Below are 15,338 nucleotides of genomic sequence, written 5' to 3'. Positions count from 1 at the left end.
AAGAAGGATGAAATAGCGGATAGACATTGAGGGATTCTGGTTAGTAGGGTGGTGATATCTGGTCCAGAGATGTAGATCTGTGTGTCATCAGCATAGAGATGATACTGAAAACCGTGACATTCTATGAGCTGTCCCAGGCCAAAGGTGTAAATGGAGAAGAGCAGGGGCCCAAGGACTGAACCTTGTGGGACTCCGACAGATAGGGGGCGAGGTGAGGAGGTGGTGTGTGAGTGGGAGACGCTGAATGTCCGGTCTGTTAGGTATGAGGAGATCCAGGATAGGGCCAAGTCTGTGATGCCAAGGGATGAGAGCGTCTGTAATAATAAGGAGTGATCCACTGTGTCAAAGGCAGCTCACTTGAAATTATGTGATTTTCATATTGCTTATAACTGTTACTTGCCACAGGTGAGTTTGAACGAGCATCACATGTTTATTTATCCACAATTTTGGAAAGTGCCAACAATTTTGTCTGGCCCATTTTTTGGTGTTTTTATGTGAAATTATGTCCAATTTGCCTTTTTTTTCCTCAGTGTTTTTTTTTTGTGTTGTTCCAATACACACAAAGGAAATAAACACTGTATAACAAAACATTTGTAATTGCAAGAATTTTCTGGAAAACTTTCAGCCATGACTGTATATAAGCATTGTATAATAAATAAATAATAATGGAGTAAAAAATATGTATATACAGAATGTACCGTTTTTATTTTTACATACAGTATGTATGGTGAGATATATTGAGGTAACTATATAGTAGGGAAGCAGCCAGCTAGGACAGGGTTAAAACCTAGCACTGATTGCGTTCACCTGGCTAGCTATGTCTAGAGCTAGGCCCTATATACACTGGTCAGCTGAGCAGAGTGGGTTGTGTTGGAGCTGGAGAGAGATAAGCCAGAATCTCTCTGAGAAGAGACTGAACAGGTCGTGTGCACCAAACTGAAGTGGCAAACACGCTATGCTATTTCCAGTGGTCCCATTAATGATAAACGTAGGGGTAATGCGCATGATTAACCATGGCTCCAATCACATAGTGCTCTTCGTGGCTCCAGTGGTCGAATTACCGGCGATCAGTAAACTATATCCTTTTCCAAGGATAAGGAATATCTTCCAAACTTGAGAAAACTCCTTTAAGATAACAAGGCATTATACCTATGACTGTCTGTCATTTCTATAGTCGCACTATTCAGATGTAGCAGAGATGATCTTATAAAATGTAAGAGTTAGTGTGTCAGGAAAGATAATGGAGCTACTGTAGCGGACTGAGGAGCCGGGCAGTGTGTGAGGAGGTGGATATGTGCCTAGTCACCCACTATGGGTTTTGGGCTGCGTCTTTATTAATTTTCTGTATTGAACATAACTTACACCTCCTTTGAGACCACCTCTTCTTCACTATGAGGGAAATTACTCCAGTAAAATGTTGGCCTGGGGCTAAACAGCACATAGTGCATCTTAAGTGACTGTCACCTTCCCTTTCTTGTTGGCCATATAATAATTAGCCTTAATAATGTTGTTTTTTTTTAAATTCAAGGAATTTAATAGGATTACCAGCTTTGTTGTAAATGAGAAAAGCTTTATACTATGCAGTTTGTGTCACGTGCAGTACCATTATTTTTACCATGTCCTGGGTTTGCGCTGGGTATCCTAACGATGCAGTACCTGTTTGGAGAGAACCACCCCATCCATGATAGTCACAAGCTTGCTGGTAGGCTCTGTGCTTCCATAAACTGGGACGCGACTGAATAAACATGTCCGTAAGGATGCTTGCTAATACCATGATCTGGTACTTTCCACCACTCGAAGGGTATGTGTCCACGTTCAGGATTGCATCAGGATTTGGTCAGGATTTTCCATCAGTATTTGTAAGCCAAAACCAGGAGTGGAACAATTAGAGGAAAAGTATAATAGAAACATATGCTCCACTTCTGCATTTATCACCGACTCCTGGTTTTGGCTTACAAATACTGATGAAAAATCCTGACCAAATCCTGATGCAATCCTGAACGTGGACACATACCCTAATACTTTGGCCTAAAAAAGTTTTAGGCAGGTCCCTTTGATTGTGCTTTACATTCGCGCAAGTGATGGCGCTTCTGGAGTAAGAGAATTGTAATAAGGGCACTCTAGTGTAAAAATTGTCAAGACACAGAATGTACAGTTTGGCCATAAAGGGACAATAATTTTACCACTAATTTTCAGTATTGGCAGGGAAGTCTCAATGTTCAAATCTGGAATCTCTTCCCTCATATCAACAAAATTTATGTGTGTAGCCCTCTATGCTCTAGCAGATATTGGCGGAAATGTGGTCACACCTTAAAATGAATGAGAGACTCATGAATTGCCATATATTTTTCAGGGGTATGAGCTATGGGAGGATATTGGCGTGGTGGTTATGCCAATAAAGTGATCATGTTAACAGCTCTTTTCTCCTGATCAGAATGGTGGATATCGCTATCATACCTCTGTGCTTCCCTTTTTTGACATGTCTCTCTTTTAACAATTAGTCAACTGATGAAGTTCTGATGTTTAGAATGAAACATTTTGTTTGTTGGGTTCCAGTTAGTTCATAAATTCCACAATCAACTAGCCATCTGAGTGCCAAGTTTCATATTTTATTATACTACAGTATAGGATCCTCCTTGGGCACCTGTGAGCCTAGAAGTGCTGTTTATTTGCTTCTGTTTGGTCTCTCTGTACTGACTGGCCAATTACAATGATCGACAGGGTGAGGCCTAGGCAGATTGGTGCTGACCGGTGAGCATTAGGTCTCCTCCTGTGTCCAGGACAAAGGTTTCCCTTAAAGTGTTACCAAATGACTTTATGGGATGACATTATAAGTGAATAACGTACATCCAAATGCACTGCATCCCGACATACATGTACGTGATTTTGCATTAAGGGGTTAAAAAAACTCTAGTGTTTTCTTTACTATTCATTGGAGTGAAAAAAATGGCCAGAAGACTTCAAAAAACCACTGGAAAACTGTCCTAAAGCTGGTGGCTAAAACCATAAAAAAACATTCAGGAAACAAGTGAAAAAAATTTCAGGAAAAAGAAACTCCAGACTTTCCTTAAGCATCTTTTAATTGAAAAACCCGTTGGGTTCTCTGGAGTTGAACATAGCTAAACACGTCTTGATATGGAAAGCTGACCAAAAACTTTTTTCTAACATGGGACAATTTTATTGATGCACGTCCAACAGAAACCAAACAAGCATTAATAGGCAACTTTAAATACACTTCAAGATACATGAAAGTCCAGTTGAGTGGATAAGAGTCAATAGGACTATAACTTAAAGCCCACATATACATTAGATCAATGTTGGCTGAACCTGCTGATATCGATGGGTTTGGCCAACAGACTAACATGTACGGTGATGCTTATTGGTCAGGGAAGATATTGAATGCACATGTCCAATCACTGCCGATTGCATTGTTCTCCCAGAGAGTCCTGATGGTAAACTGAGCATTTTGAGTCCAGCTATAAAGTATGGAGGAGGAACACTGAGGTGCTGTCAATCAGGCTGGATGGGTGGTGGGGATTAATATAAAATGTTGCCAAATACTGTTGGACTATCCTATCATCGATTTTTCACAGTTACTGAACCAGACTTATCAGGTCTAGGAAATCTATTTGGTGGTGTATGAGGTTTGTGTAGTGAAATTTGGTGCAGATCTTCTTTAAGTCAATTAATAAAATTAACCTTTTTTGTACCAAAATGTTTATATTGCAATGTTTAAATGAGGATTGTAAAATCATAATGTACTGGATTTGGTAATAATATCTAAAATTTTTAGCAGGCCATAAACGTCATAGCAGTCAGCTTAAAAATTGGCTACTTCTTTCTGTGATTACTCTGATGTTTAACAAGACAAGATTTTCCTTTGAAACATTTCCCACATTCTAGACATGAAAATGACATCTCTCCTGTGTGAGTTTTTTGGTGTGTAAATAGAGCTGAGTTTTGGGCAAAACACTTTCCACATATTGAACATGAATATGGCTTCTCCCCTGTGTGAATTCTTTGATGTGCAACTAGAACTGATTTATAATTAAAACATTTCCCACAATCTGAACATGAAAAAGGCTTCTCCCCAGTGTGAGTTCGAAAATGCGTAACAAGTGTGGATTTTTCTCTATAATGTTTCCCACATTCTGTACATGAATATGGCCTCTCTCCTGTGTGAATTCTTTTATGTCCAATAAAAGCTATTTCATGGATAAAACATTTCCCACATTCTGGACATACATAAGGCTTTTCCCCTGTGTGAATTCTGTGATGTCTAACAAGTTTCGGTTTAGTCCTAAAACATTTCCCACATTCTGAACATGCATACGGCCTTTCTCCTGTGTGAATTCTTAGATGTTTAACAAGTTTTTCTCTAGTGGTAAAACAATTCCCACATTCTGAACACGAGTATGGCTTCTCCCCTGTATGAACTCTCTCATGTATAACTAAAGCAGATTTACTCTTAAAACATTTCTCACATTCTGAACATGAATAAGGCTTTTCCCCTGTATGAACTCTTTCATGTATAACTAAAGCAGATTTATCCTTAAAATATTTCCCACATTTAGAACATAAACATTTTTTTTTGCTTGTGGAAGTTCTTTTGTATTCATCATCTGTTCTGTAATTTTTGTTTTGCTTAACAGTCTGTGATGAATCAGAAAATAGGAGTTGTTGAAAAGTATATGATGATAGATTTGTGCTGTGAAGGGCTGAAAGGAAATCTGGGAAAATGGCTTGATCTTCATATGTTTCATGCTTCATATCACTATCATCTCCTTTAAAATCTGAAAATATCAGATGTCCATCTGAACTCCAGGTACAGTTAACTGCCAAAAATAAAATCAACTTTATAAATTTTTAGGAACACTGCTTTAAATAGTTTTAAAAAAAACTTTTGCACATAGGTTCTAATATGTACAGAAAGAAAAAAAAACAAAACCTTAAGCTTTACTTACTCTCTCCAGATCCAGCGCCATGTATATACAGCTGCCCTGGTCTCTGTTGATTGGCTACAGTGGTGACGAAGCTGCAGCAAATCACTAAGTTCAGTAACTCTTCTGCAGTTTCCCATCATGGCCTTTCTATTTGAAAGTGGACGCTGCTTCATTTAGTGTGAAGTTAAAATGTTAACCTGTGAATTGTTTTACAAAGCCTTTTGCTCCAATGTGTATAATTTCACCACTGGCAACCAAGATATGTTTGCTATCCAACTGGCTTGGGAGAGGTTGCGATACCTAGTGGAGAGGTTTCCCACGTGGTGACTATATATACCAATTACATCTGCTGAACAAATTAATCCGTGATGGGCCTGCTTGTTCTATTTGATGTGTACACATTTGCCTTGCAGCTATAGATGTTAAAGTACCGTATATACTCGAGTATAAGCCAAGGCACCTAATTTTGCCATGGAAAACTGGGTAAGCCTATTGACTCGAGTATAAGCCGGGAATGCATTGTCCCCTCATCCCTGTCCTGGTGTCCTGTGGCTCCCCCTGTTGTATACATGGCTCCTCCATCCTCCCCCTGTTGTATGCATGGCTCCTCCATCCTCCCCCTGTTGTATGAATGGCCCTGCTCGGCTCCCCCCATCCTCCTCCATCCTTCTCCGTCCTCCCCCCTCCTCCTCACCCTGCTCGCGCTGTTGCTGCACGTCCCTGCATCTTTCTGTCGTCCCGGGACTGGCAGCTTCTTCCTGTGTTCAGTGGTCACGTGGTACTGCTCATTAAAGTAATGAATATGCGCTCCACGCCTATGGGAGTAGAGATGGGTCCATATTCATTACTTTAATGAGCGGTACCACGTGACCGCTGAACACAGGAAGAAACTGCAGGTCCCGGGACAACAGAGTTATGCAAGGAGGACTTGCAGTGATCACGTGAGGAGTGGGTGAATATAATGTGACAGCTGCCGGCTCCTGCCGCTCCCGCTCCCCCGACGGCCCTCCTGGGATAATGACTTGTGCATAAGCTGAGGGGGGCATTTTCCGCACAAAAAAATGAGCTGAAAATCTCGGCTTATACACGAGTATATACAGTACATGCTAAGTGTCAGGGCTGACTCCAGGCTTTCGTGTGCCCCGGGAAAAAGAGTCTCAGTGAGCCCCTTTAACACATACCACGATTCATGATGCACAGATATGGCAGAGAAATATAGGTATAGTACAATGCCAAAGATTTTACTTACTTCTTACATTACATGAGTGATATCTATTGAAAATTGTACCATAGCTCAGAAGCAGGACAGTATTGTCCACTATACAGTATTATGGCCACCACTGTGCTCCATACAGAATAATGAGCCCCATATATTGCTCCATACAGTATAATGAACCCCATATATTGCTCCATATAGAATAATGAGCCCCATATACAGTATTGCTCCATAGAGTATAATGAGCAACATATATTGCTCCATACAGTGCAATGGGCCCCATATAGTGCTCCATACAGTATAATGAGCCCCATATATTGTTCCATACAGTATAATGAGCCCCATATAATGCTCCATACAGAACAGTGGGACCCATATATTGCTCCATACATAATGGGCACCATATACCGCTCCATACAGTATACGATGGGCCCCATGTAATGCTCCATACAAAATGGGCCCCATATAACGCTCCATACAGCATATGATGAGCCCAATATATTGCTATATACTGTATATATATATATACACTCACTGGCCACTTTATTAGGTACACCTGTCCAACTTCTTGTTAACACTTAATTTCTAATCAGCCAATCACATGGCGGCAACTCAGTGCATTTAGGCATGTAGACATGGTCAAGACAATCTCCTGCAGTTCAAACCGAGCATCAGTATGGGGAAGAAAGGTGATTTGAGTGCCTTTGAACGTGGCATGGTTTTTGGTGCCAGAAGGGCTGGTCTGAGTATTTCAGAAACTGCTGATCTACTGGGATTTTCACACACAACCATCTCTAGGGTTTACAGAGAATGGCCCGAAAAAGAAAAAAAATCCAGTGAGCGGCAGTTCTGTGGGCGGAAATGCCTTGTTGATGCCAGAGGTCAGAGGAGAATGGGCAGACTGGTTCGAGCTGATAGAAAGGCAACAGTGACTCAAATCGCCACCCGTTACAACCAAGGTAGGCCTAAGAGCATCTCTGAACGCACAGTGCATCGAACTTTGAGGCAGATGGGCTACAGCAGCAGAAGACCACACCGGGTACCACTCCTTTCAGCTAAGAACAGGAAACTGAGGCTACAATTTGCACAAGCTCATCGAAATTGGACAGTAGAAGATTGGAAAAACGTTGCTTGGTCTGATGAGTCTCGATTTCTGCTGCGACATTCGGATGGTAGGGTCAGAATTTGGCGTAAACAACATGAAAGCATGGATCCATCCTGCCTTGTATGGAGCATCTTTGGGATGTGCAGCCGACAAATCTGCGGCAACTGTGTGATGCCATCATGTCAATATGGACCAAAATCTCTGAGGAATGCTTCCAGCACCTTGTTGAATCTTCTATGCCACGAAGAATTGAGGCAGTTCTGAAGGCAAAAGGGGGTCCAACCCGTTACTAGCATGGTGTACCTAATAAAGTGGCCGGTGAGTGTATATATATATATATATATATATATATATATATATATATATATATATATATATATATATATATATATATATATATATACATACAGTTAGGTCCATATATATTTGGACAGAGACAACATTTTTCTAATTTTGATCATAGACATTACCACAATGAATTTTAAACAAAACAATTCAGATGCAGTTGAAGTTCGGACTTTTAGCTTTCATTTGAGGGTATCCACATTAAAATTGGATGAAGGGTTTAGGAGTTTCAGCTCCTTAACATGTGCCACCCTGTTTTTAAAGGGACCAAAAGTAATTGGACAGATTCAATAATTTTAAATAAAATGTTCATTTTTAGTACTTGGTTGAAAACCCTTTGTTGGCAATGACTGCCTGAAGTCTTGAACTCATGGACATCACCAGACGCTGTGTTTCCTCCTTTTTGATGCTCTGCCAGGCCTTCACTACGGTGGTTTTCAGTTGCTGTTTGTTTGTGGGCCTTTCCGTCTGAAGTTTAGTCTTTAACAAGTGAAATGCGTGCTCAATTGGGTTGAGATCAGGTGACTGACTTGGCCATTCAAGAATATTCCACTTCTTTGCTTTAATAAAACTCCTGGGTTGCTTTGGCTTTATGTTTTGGGTCATTGTCCATCTGTAGTATGACAGTTTGGCTGCATTTGGCTGGATCTGAGCACACAGTATGGCTCTGAATACCTCAGAATTCATTCGGCTGCTTCTGTCCTGTGTCACATCATCAATAAACACTAGTGACCCAGTGCCACTGGCAGCCATGCATGCCCAAGCCATCACACTGCCTCCGCCGTGTTTTACAGATGATGTGGTATGCTGTGGATCATGAGCTGTACCACGCCTTAGCCATACTTTTCTCTTTCCATCATTCTGGTAGAGGCTGATCTTGGTTTCATCTGTCCAAAGAATGTTCTTCCAGAACTGTGCTGGCTTTTTTAGATGTTTTTTAGCAAAATCCAGTCTAGCCTTTTTATTCTTGAGGCTTATGAGTGGCTTGCACCGTGCAGTGAACCTTCTGTATTTACTTTCCTGCAGTCTTCTCTTTATGGTAGATTTGGATATTGATACGCCGACGTCCTGGAGAGTGTTGTTCACTTGGTTGGCTGTTGTGAAGGGGTTTCTCTTCACCATGGAGATTATTCTGCGATCATCCACCAGTGTTGTCTTCCGTGGGCGCCCAGGACTTTTTGCATTGATGAGTTCACCAGTGCTTTCTTTCTTTCTCAGGATGTACCAAACTTTAGATTTTGTCACTCCTAATATTGTAGCAATATCTCGGATGGGTTTTTTTCTGTTTTCGCAGCTTAAGGATGGCTTGTTTCACCTGCAGGGAGAGCTTCTTTGACCACATGTTTACTTCACAGCAAAACCTTCCAAATGTAAGCAACACACCTCAAATCAACTCCAGGCCTTTTATCTGCTTAATTGAGAATGACATAACGAAGGGATTGCCCACACCTGTCCATGAAATATCCTTGGAGTCAATTGTCCAATTACTTTTGGTCCCTTTAAAATCAGGGTGGCACATGTTAAGGAGCTGAAACTCCTAAACCCTTCATCCAATTTTAATGTGGATATCCTCAAATGAAAGCTGAAAGTCTGAACTTCAACTGCATCTGAATTGTTTTGTTTAAAATTCATTGTGGTAATGTCTATAACCAAAATTAGAAAAATGTTGTCTCTGTCCAAATATATATGGACCTAACTGTATATATATATATATATATATATATATATATATATATATAGATATATATATATATATATATATATATATACCGGGCCCCATATAATGGTCCAGTATATGATTAGCCCCACATATTGCTCCAAACAAAAAAAAAAGTAAATACTCACCTCTCCTTGCTGGCCGCAGTTACAGACTCCTCAGCATCGCCATCTTCCGGCTCGCTGCACTGTGACTGCTCAGAGCAGAGAGCGCACTGTAGTGATGTCATTGCGCCGAGACCTGAAACATCACAGAGTCAGAAGATGCGGATGACTCCACAGCGGAGAAACGGGGAGAGGTAAGTATTTGCAAGTACCGGGGCCCTAAACAAGAGGAAGGGGGGCCACTCGCAGGCGCTGGCACCAGGCCCCCACAGCATGCTGGTGAACCCAACGGCGAGTGGCCCGCCCGCCTGCTCAGGGCCCCCACACTTGCCCGGGTTCTGACGCCAGCCCTGCTGAGTGTGTACAAGTCATTGGTTTTATTTTTTAACATTTTCAGTAAACTAGCATAGCTCCAGAAGGTGTGACTTTGTGGTGGTATGTTCTACCTGTGCACACACAAAATAAGTTGCCATCAAATACCTGATGGCTTGTTGCTACTGTACCTTTTCCTGATTTTTCTTGGACTTTTATTAATTAGTTTAAACTTCCTTTCTGGCTAATACCCATAGTCTAAAGTTTAGGTTGAACAAGTCAATAAATTCTGGAATGAGCACAAGGGCTGATTCTACTCAAGACATATCAAGCAAGTCAATGCAGATACTACAAGATGCACCTTCCAACATCTTTGTGGATTCCAATTATTTCACTTCTTAAGCCACTTATTCTAAATTGTTTCTCTAGCAGTTCCTTTTACTTTAGAGTCAAACATGTATCATCCACTTACTGATTTTGGCTCGCTGCTAATAACAGCTTAAATGCTTCAGACAATCTTTAGAAGCGGCTGTTAAAGTGTGCCTTTCCAGTAACCACCGTGGAGTGCCGATGGGTTTTAACTGGAGCCCCGTTGGGTTTTTTTTACATTTCAACACACTTGGAATTTTTTTTCCAATTCTCCAGTACATTATATGACAAAATAAACCATAAATAAAGTCCACATACAGCTATTTCGAGGAAAAAATAAAAAAGCTTTAGCCCTTGAAAGATGGAGAGGAATAAAACAAAAGTTTTAAAAAATGGAAAATAGCCTGGTTAAGAAGTAGTTAGAATAACAGAACAAAGAGCATTTATCTTACAGTTTCCCTGCTATTGCTTTTCCACAGCTCCCTGATTACTCCATCAATCTCCGTACTTCCACCCGGACAAACATGTGACTGATCATTGACCAGATCAACACCTGATCGTCTAATGGTTAGACGGAGACCTGGAGAGGCATACAAGCCACAGTGTCTTGCATCCACTGTGAAATTTGGTGGAGGATCGGTGATGGGGATCTGGGGATGCTTCAGCAAGGCTGGAATTGGGCAGGTTAATCTTTGTGAAGGGCGTATGAATCGAGACAATACAGATTGAGAGGGCACCACAGACAAATCTAAAAGGGATCCAACCTCGGCCTAAACAAAAAATGTCATACTAGTACAAGAGAGAAAGGAATAGAGAGGTGATCCCCTCTTCATGACCTATTCCTTTCTCTCTTGTACTAGTAGGATATATGAATCGAGCAGCATACAAGGTTATCTTGGAAAAACAGTTGATTCCTTCTGCTCAGACAATGTTCCCCAGCTCTGAGGACTGGTTTTTCCAGCCGGACAATGCGCCATGCCACACAGCTAGGTCAATCAAGGTGTGGATGAAGGACCACCACATCAAATCCCTGTCATGGCCAGCCCAATCTCCAGACCTGAACCCAATTGAAAAACTCTGGAATGTAATCAAGAGGAACATGGATAGTCACAAGCCATCAAAGACCTGCTTACATTTTTGCACCAGGAGTGGCATAAGGTCACCCAAAAGCAGTGTGAAAGACTGGTGGAAAGCATGCCAACACGCATGAAAGCTGTAATTAAAAATCATGCTTATTACACAAAATATTGATTTCTGAACTATTCCTGAGTTAAAACATAAGAATTATTGTTTATAAATGATTATGAACTTGTTTTTTTGCATTATTTGAGGTTTGCAAGCAATGCATTTTTTTGTTATTTTGACCATTTCTCATTTTCAGAAAATACAACATTTATTGCTTGGAACTTTGGAGACATGTTGTCAGTAGTTTATAGAATAAAAGAACAATTTACTCAAAAATATACCTATAAAAAGAAAATCAGACAAACTGAAAATTTTGCAGTGGTCTCTTCATTTTTTGCCAGAGCTGTATGTTACCCACTGAAACTTTGTAGATAAAAAAAATATCTATAACATACCTGTATAACATACCGTACCCAAAAAACGTCAACACATAATTGCAGCAGCCAGTGAATGAGTAGAATATGTATGTGACCTATAGAGACTATTACTCACCTGGGTAGTCATATGTAGGAATCTCCTCTTTACACCACACATCATCCCTCAGATATGTCTCTGTAGTATTAATTTGGGTCAGATCGTTACCCTTTAATAACAATTTTAAAAGTTACAGACAAATGGAGAAGTCATGTGAATTGATTTAGAAAAACAAAAAAGATCATAAATTAACATGATGTCTGTGAAGGACGAGGGAGACTCCATTTTGGATTTACTAATTCAGGCCTCATAGATTATCCAGAGATCTCCCTTCAAAGCAGAGTTGTGGCCCCCACCATTGGGATAAGTACCCAAATTCCCAAAAGAACACAACTTTGCCATATGGCCAGAGAATCAGAGGCCACGTGTTAATGAAGGCGAGGAGGAACAGAGCTGGGACCCCCTGCTGTCTTTTGTGCAAGTCAGCCAACATCAATCAGCTATCAAGGGAAAGCACAGACACTTGGGCACCGACACGTAGAGATAAATTATGAGAGTACCATGAAAGAGTAGACACTCGGGCACCGGCATCTAGAGATTAGTGATGAGCGAATATACTCGTTACTCGAGATTTCCGGAGCATGCTCGGGTGTCCTCCGAGTATTTGTAAGTGCTCGGAGATTTAGTTTTCATCGCCGCAGCTGAATGATTTACAGCTAGTAGCCAGCATAAGTACATATGGGGGTTGCCTGGTTGCTAGGGAATTCCCACATGTAATCAAGCTGGCTAAAAGATGTAAATCATTCAGCTGCGGTGAGGAAAACTAAATCTACGAGCACTTACAAATACTCGGAGGACACCCGTGCGTGCTCAGGAAATCTCAAGTAACGAGTATATTCACTCATCACTACTAGAGATGAATTATAAGAGTACCGTGCATCTCAGGGTTAAGTCTAATATACCACCAGAACCCTGGGAGCCCCCCGCACACACCCTTGTGTCTCATCTTTCTCTACCTGTCCCGGGTACCGAGCTATCGAGACTGGCTCTCCAGAACCACTTAGCCGACCCAAGTTTGGACTTTCCATATCGGTCCAGCCTAAATCAACCCGTTGAGACGTCAGTCATCCCGTTTGGACCTGCCACTAGGAAGTTATGACCCAGCCGAGATATTGGGAATTATTTCAGCTCGGAGGTCAAGGGAGATTTCAGTCCAACTCAAAGGGGCGGTGGCTAATATGGAAGGGGGCGAGCTAGGGGTTAAAAGCTAGCTACACACCTTTAGCCAGTGTCATATCACGCGTGGAGAAGGACCAGAAACTAAGAAAGTGCCTGTGGATACGAGAGCTTCCCTTTATCCACAAGTTATAAGGAATGGTAACGTGACACATTCAGGTAAAAGCAATCGAATACCTGTATCCTACCTTTATCTGTACTTTTGGCTACAATACCTGTATATTACTCTGTATATATTTGTATTATCTAGTGCGCCTTTTGGCAATTAAAATATCAATTAATTTTGGGCTGCTCTTTTATCTGAAACCGGTTTCTCACATCCTTTATTCCGGCTAGTACTTATACGCTACCTGGGGTTGGTTTCTGACCCAATATAAGCTTGTTAACACACAAGGCTTATATCTAACGAGGAACTGGTGGCAGCATACAATTCTGGTGCTATTGGGGGATCCTGGCAGTGACGGACCAGAGATTTATATATATATTCCCGGCCTTGGACTGGTGATATATATACCGCCCTCACTGCAGAGTGCCTCAACCAATAAGTGACAGGGCAGCCTCTCCGGCGACTACTTATCCTAGGTACAGTTCCCTAACTGACCTGACGGTAAGGGGGGCAACAGAGAGCTGTGACTGTGTAAGCTCTGTCACAGATTGGTGAAACGGGGGTATACATAGGGATAGGAATATCAGAAATGATAGTTATAAAACTAATTATAGTTATATAACTAATTATTAGATCACTGATTCACAGAAAAGTGGAAGTCTGAAAATAAATTTCAGTTTATGTTGTAAATATTCGAGTTTTAAAATGAAAATGTAGACAATGCTATTTTTTGAGCAGTCATTATTGCTTTTTCTTCATTTTCAGTTTAAAAATTAATATTTTGTTCATGTATTTATTTGGAATTGAATGTGCAGCTCCCAGTGCCTTTGTGTATATGGAAATAAATGCTATTATGATGATCAAGCTTTTTCCCAGGTGTTGTAAATACACTGCTATTATTTTGCACATAACTGTCTACAGTATGATAAGCTTTAATCCTCTTATCTCTACCAAGTATAAAACATGCACAGAATGGCCACTTTATTAGAGACACACATCTACTAGCTCATCAAAGCTCCTTTGGCTTTCAGAACAGCAGCCATTTGTTAGGTCATAGATTTCACTAGGTGTCGAAATTGTTCTGCAGGAATATTCACCCATATGGTCAGGATAGCTCTCGCAGGTGCTGCATAGCAGATAGCAGTACTAATAAACTCAAAACAGCTCATTCCATCTTGTCTAGGATTAAAATCTGGTGACTGCAAAGGTCAAGGAAGCAAGCTGTCACATTCCAGGAAGCAATCCACGACTATATAACCCTTATGGCATTGTTGTATTGTCCAGCTGAAAATGTCCTTCTGCCTTAGAGTAAGTATCTCCTATGAAAGTGGATGACCACAATGATAAGCCGTAGTCTTCAAACAACCAGCAATATGTATCACAGGTATTCGTTATACCAAGAGAACGTTCCTCCCTCCATTATTCCACCACCGCCAGCCTGAACTATTAATGCCCAAAAGGAAGGGTTCATTGATTCATGTAGAAACCAAAATCTGATCCTCCTATTAGCATAAAACAGAAATATGGATTACTCTGAGGAAACCTTTGCACTGCTCGTTGATATAACTTTTGAGCTTTTTACCACACCACCTGAGGAAGCGTCATTGACGCGAAACGCGAGCTGGGGAATGTGGCCGCAGTTTAGGAACGACTGACAGACATAATATAAATACTCATCCTACTTGTTGCACTTTTAATATGCACAGCGTTCAACATAAATCCGTTGGCCCTTCTTGATAGACACTGGACTATTGCTCCCTTATTGGACTTTTTTTCTACCAATATCTTACACTGAGTACTAACTCAATTTAGGGGTATCAGTTGTGTCTTTCATGAATTTCCAATACTGGAGAAAACGTCTTAGTTGTTCGCATTTTGTCCAGACCTATTCTCTGGCTTATTTTTTCATCCATGAATCAAATTACACTGTACTCATAAATCCTATATTGTTTATGTATTTTTTATGGTAATTTTTTGTATTAATAAAAACTTTCAGATTTTTTGTATATTTTGACTCTGTTTCTCCTTGGTTAGCATATTATGATGAGTCGTTAATTATGTGGGTACACTAGAAATGTGGAACTGGTATCTTTGTATTATTTTTACCACTAGAGCTGCATTTCTATTTAGACAGCATTGCCCTGCAAAATGGTCATCTGCAGTTATAGCCCATACAATCTAAGGAAAGATGATTTGTGCATTTAGACATATTAATCAAAGCATCAGTGTTGTATTCAGCTGAAACTTATGTAACTGTGCACCTCCTGTTTCTCTGAATGATTTTTT

General features: G+C 40.7%; 2 protein-coding genes across 2 annotated transcripts in view; both read right to left on the bottom strand.

The window, feature by feature from the left end:
* The window catches only part of LOC143767365 (uncharacterized), a 307,056-nt gene that overhangs the window by 275,828 nt on the left and 15,890 nt on the right, over positions 1 to 15,338 (bottom strand). The window lies entirely within an intron of this gene.
* On the bottom strand, positions 2,849 to 5,487 carry LOC143767408 (uncharacterized). Its single transcript, XM_077255739.1, has one exon. It carries the CDS (start codon positions 4,768 to 4,770, stop codon positions 3,832 to 3,834), a length of 939 nt encoding a protein of 312 aa, XP_077111854.1. The 5' UTR covers positions 4,771 to 5,487; the 3' UTR covers positions 2,849 to 3,831.

The sequence above is a fragment of the Ranitomeya variabilis genome, chromosome 4 (genome assembly GCF_051348905.1).
Source record: "Ranitomeya variabilis isolate aRanVar5 chromosome 4, aRanVar5.hap1, whole genome shotgun sequence".
In the NCBI taxonomy this organism is placed as follows: Eukaryota; Metazoa; Chordata; class Amphibia; order Anura; family Dendrobatidae; genus Ranitomeya; species Ranitomeya variabilis.
This window is presented reverse-complemented; position numbering and strand designations above follow the sequence as displayed.

What these genes read in the sequence shown, in the direction of transcription:
- LOC143767408 (XM_077255739.1), bottom strand. Translation starts at nt 4,770, where the DNA reads ATGAAGCATGAAACATATGAAGATCAAGCCATTTTCCCAGATTTCCTT.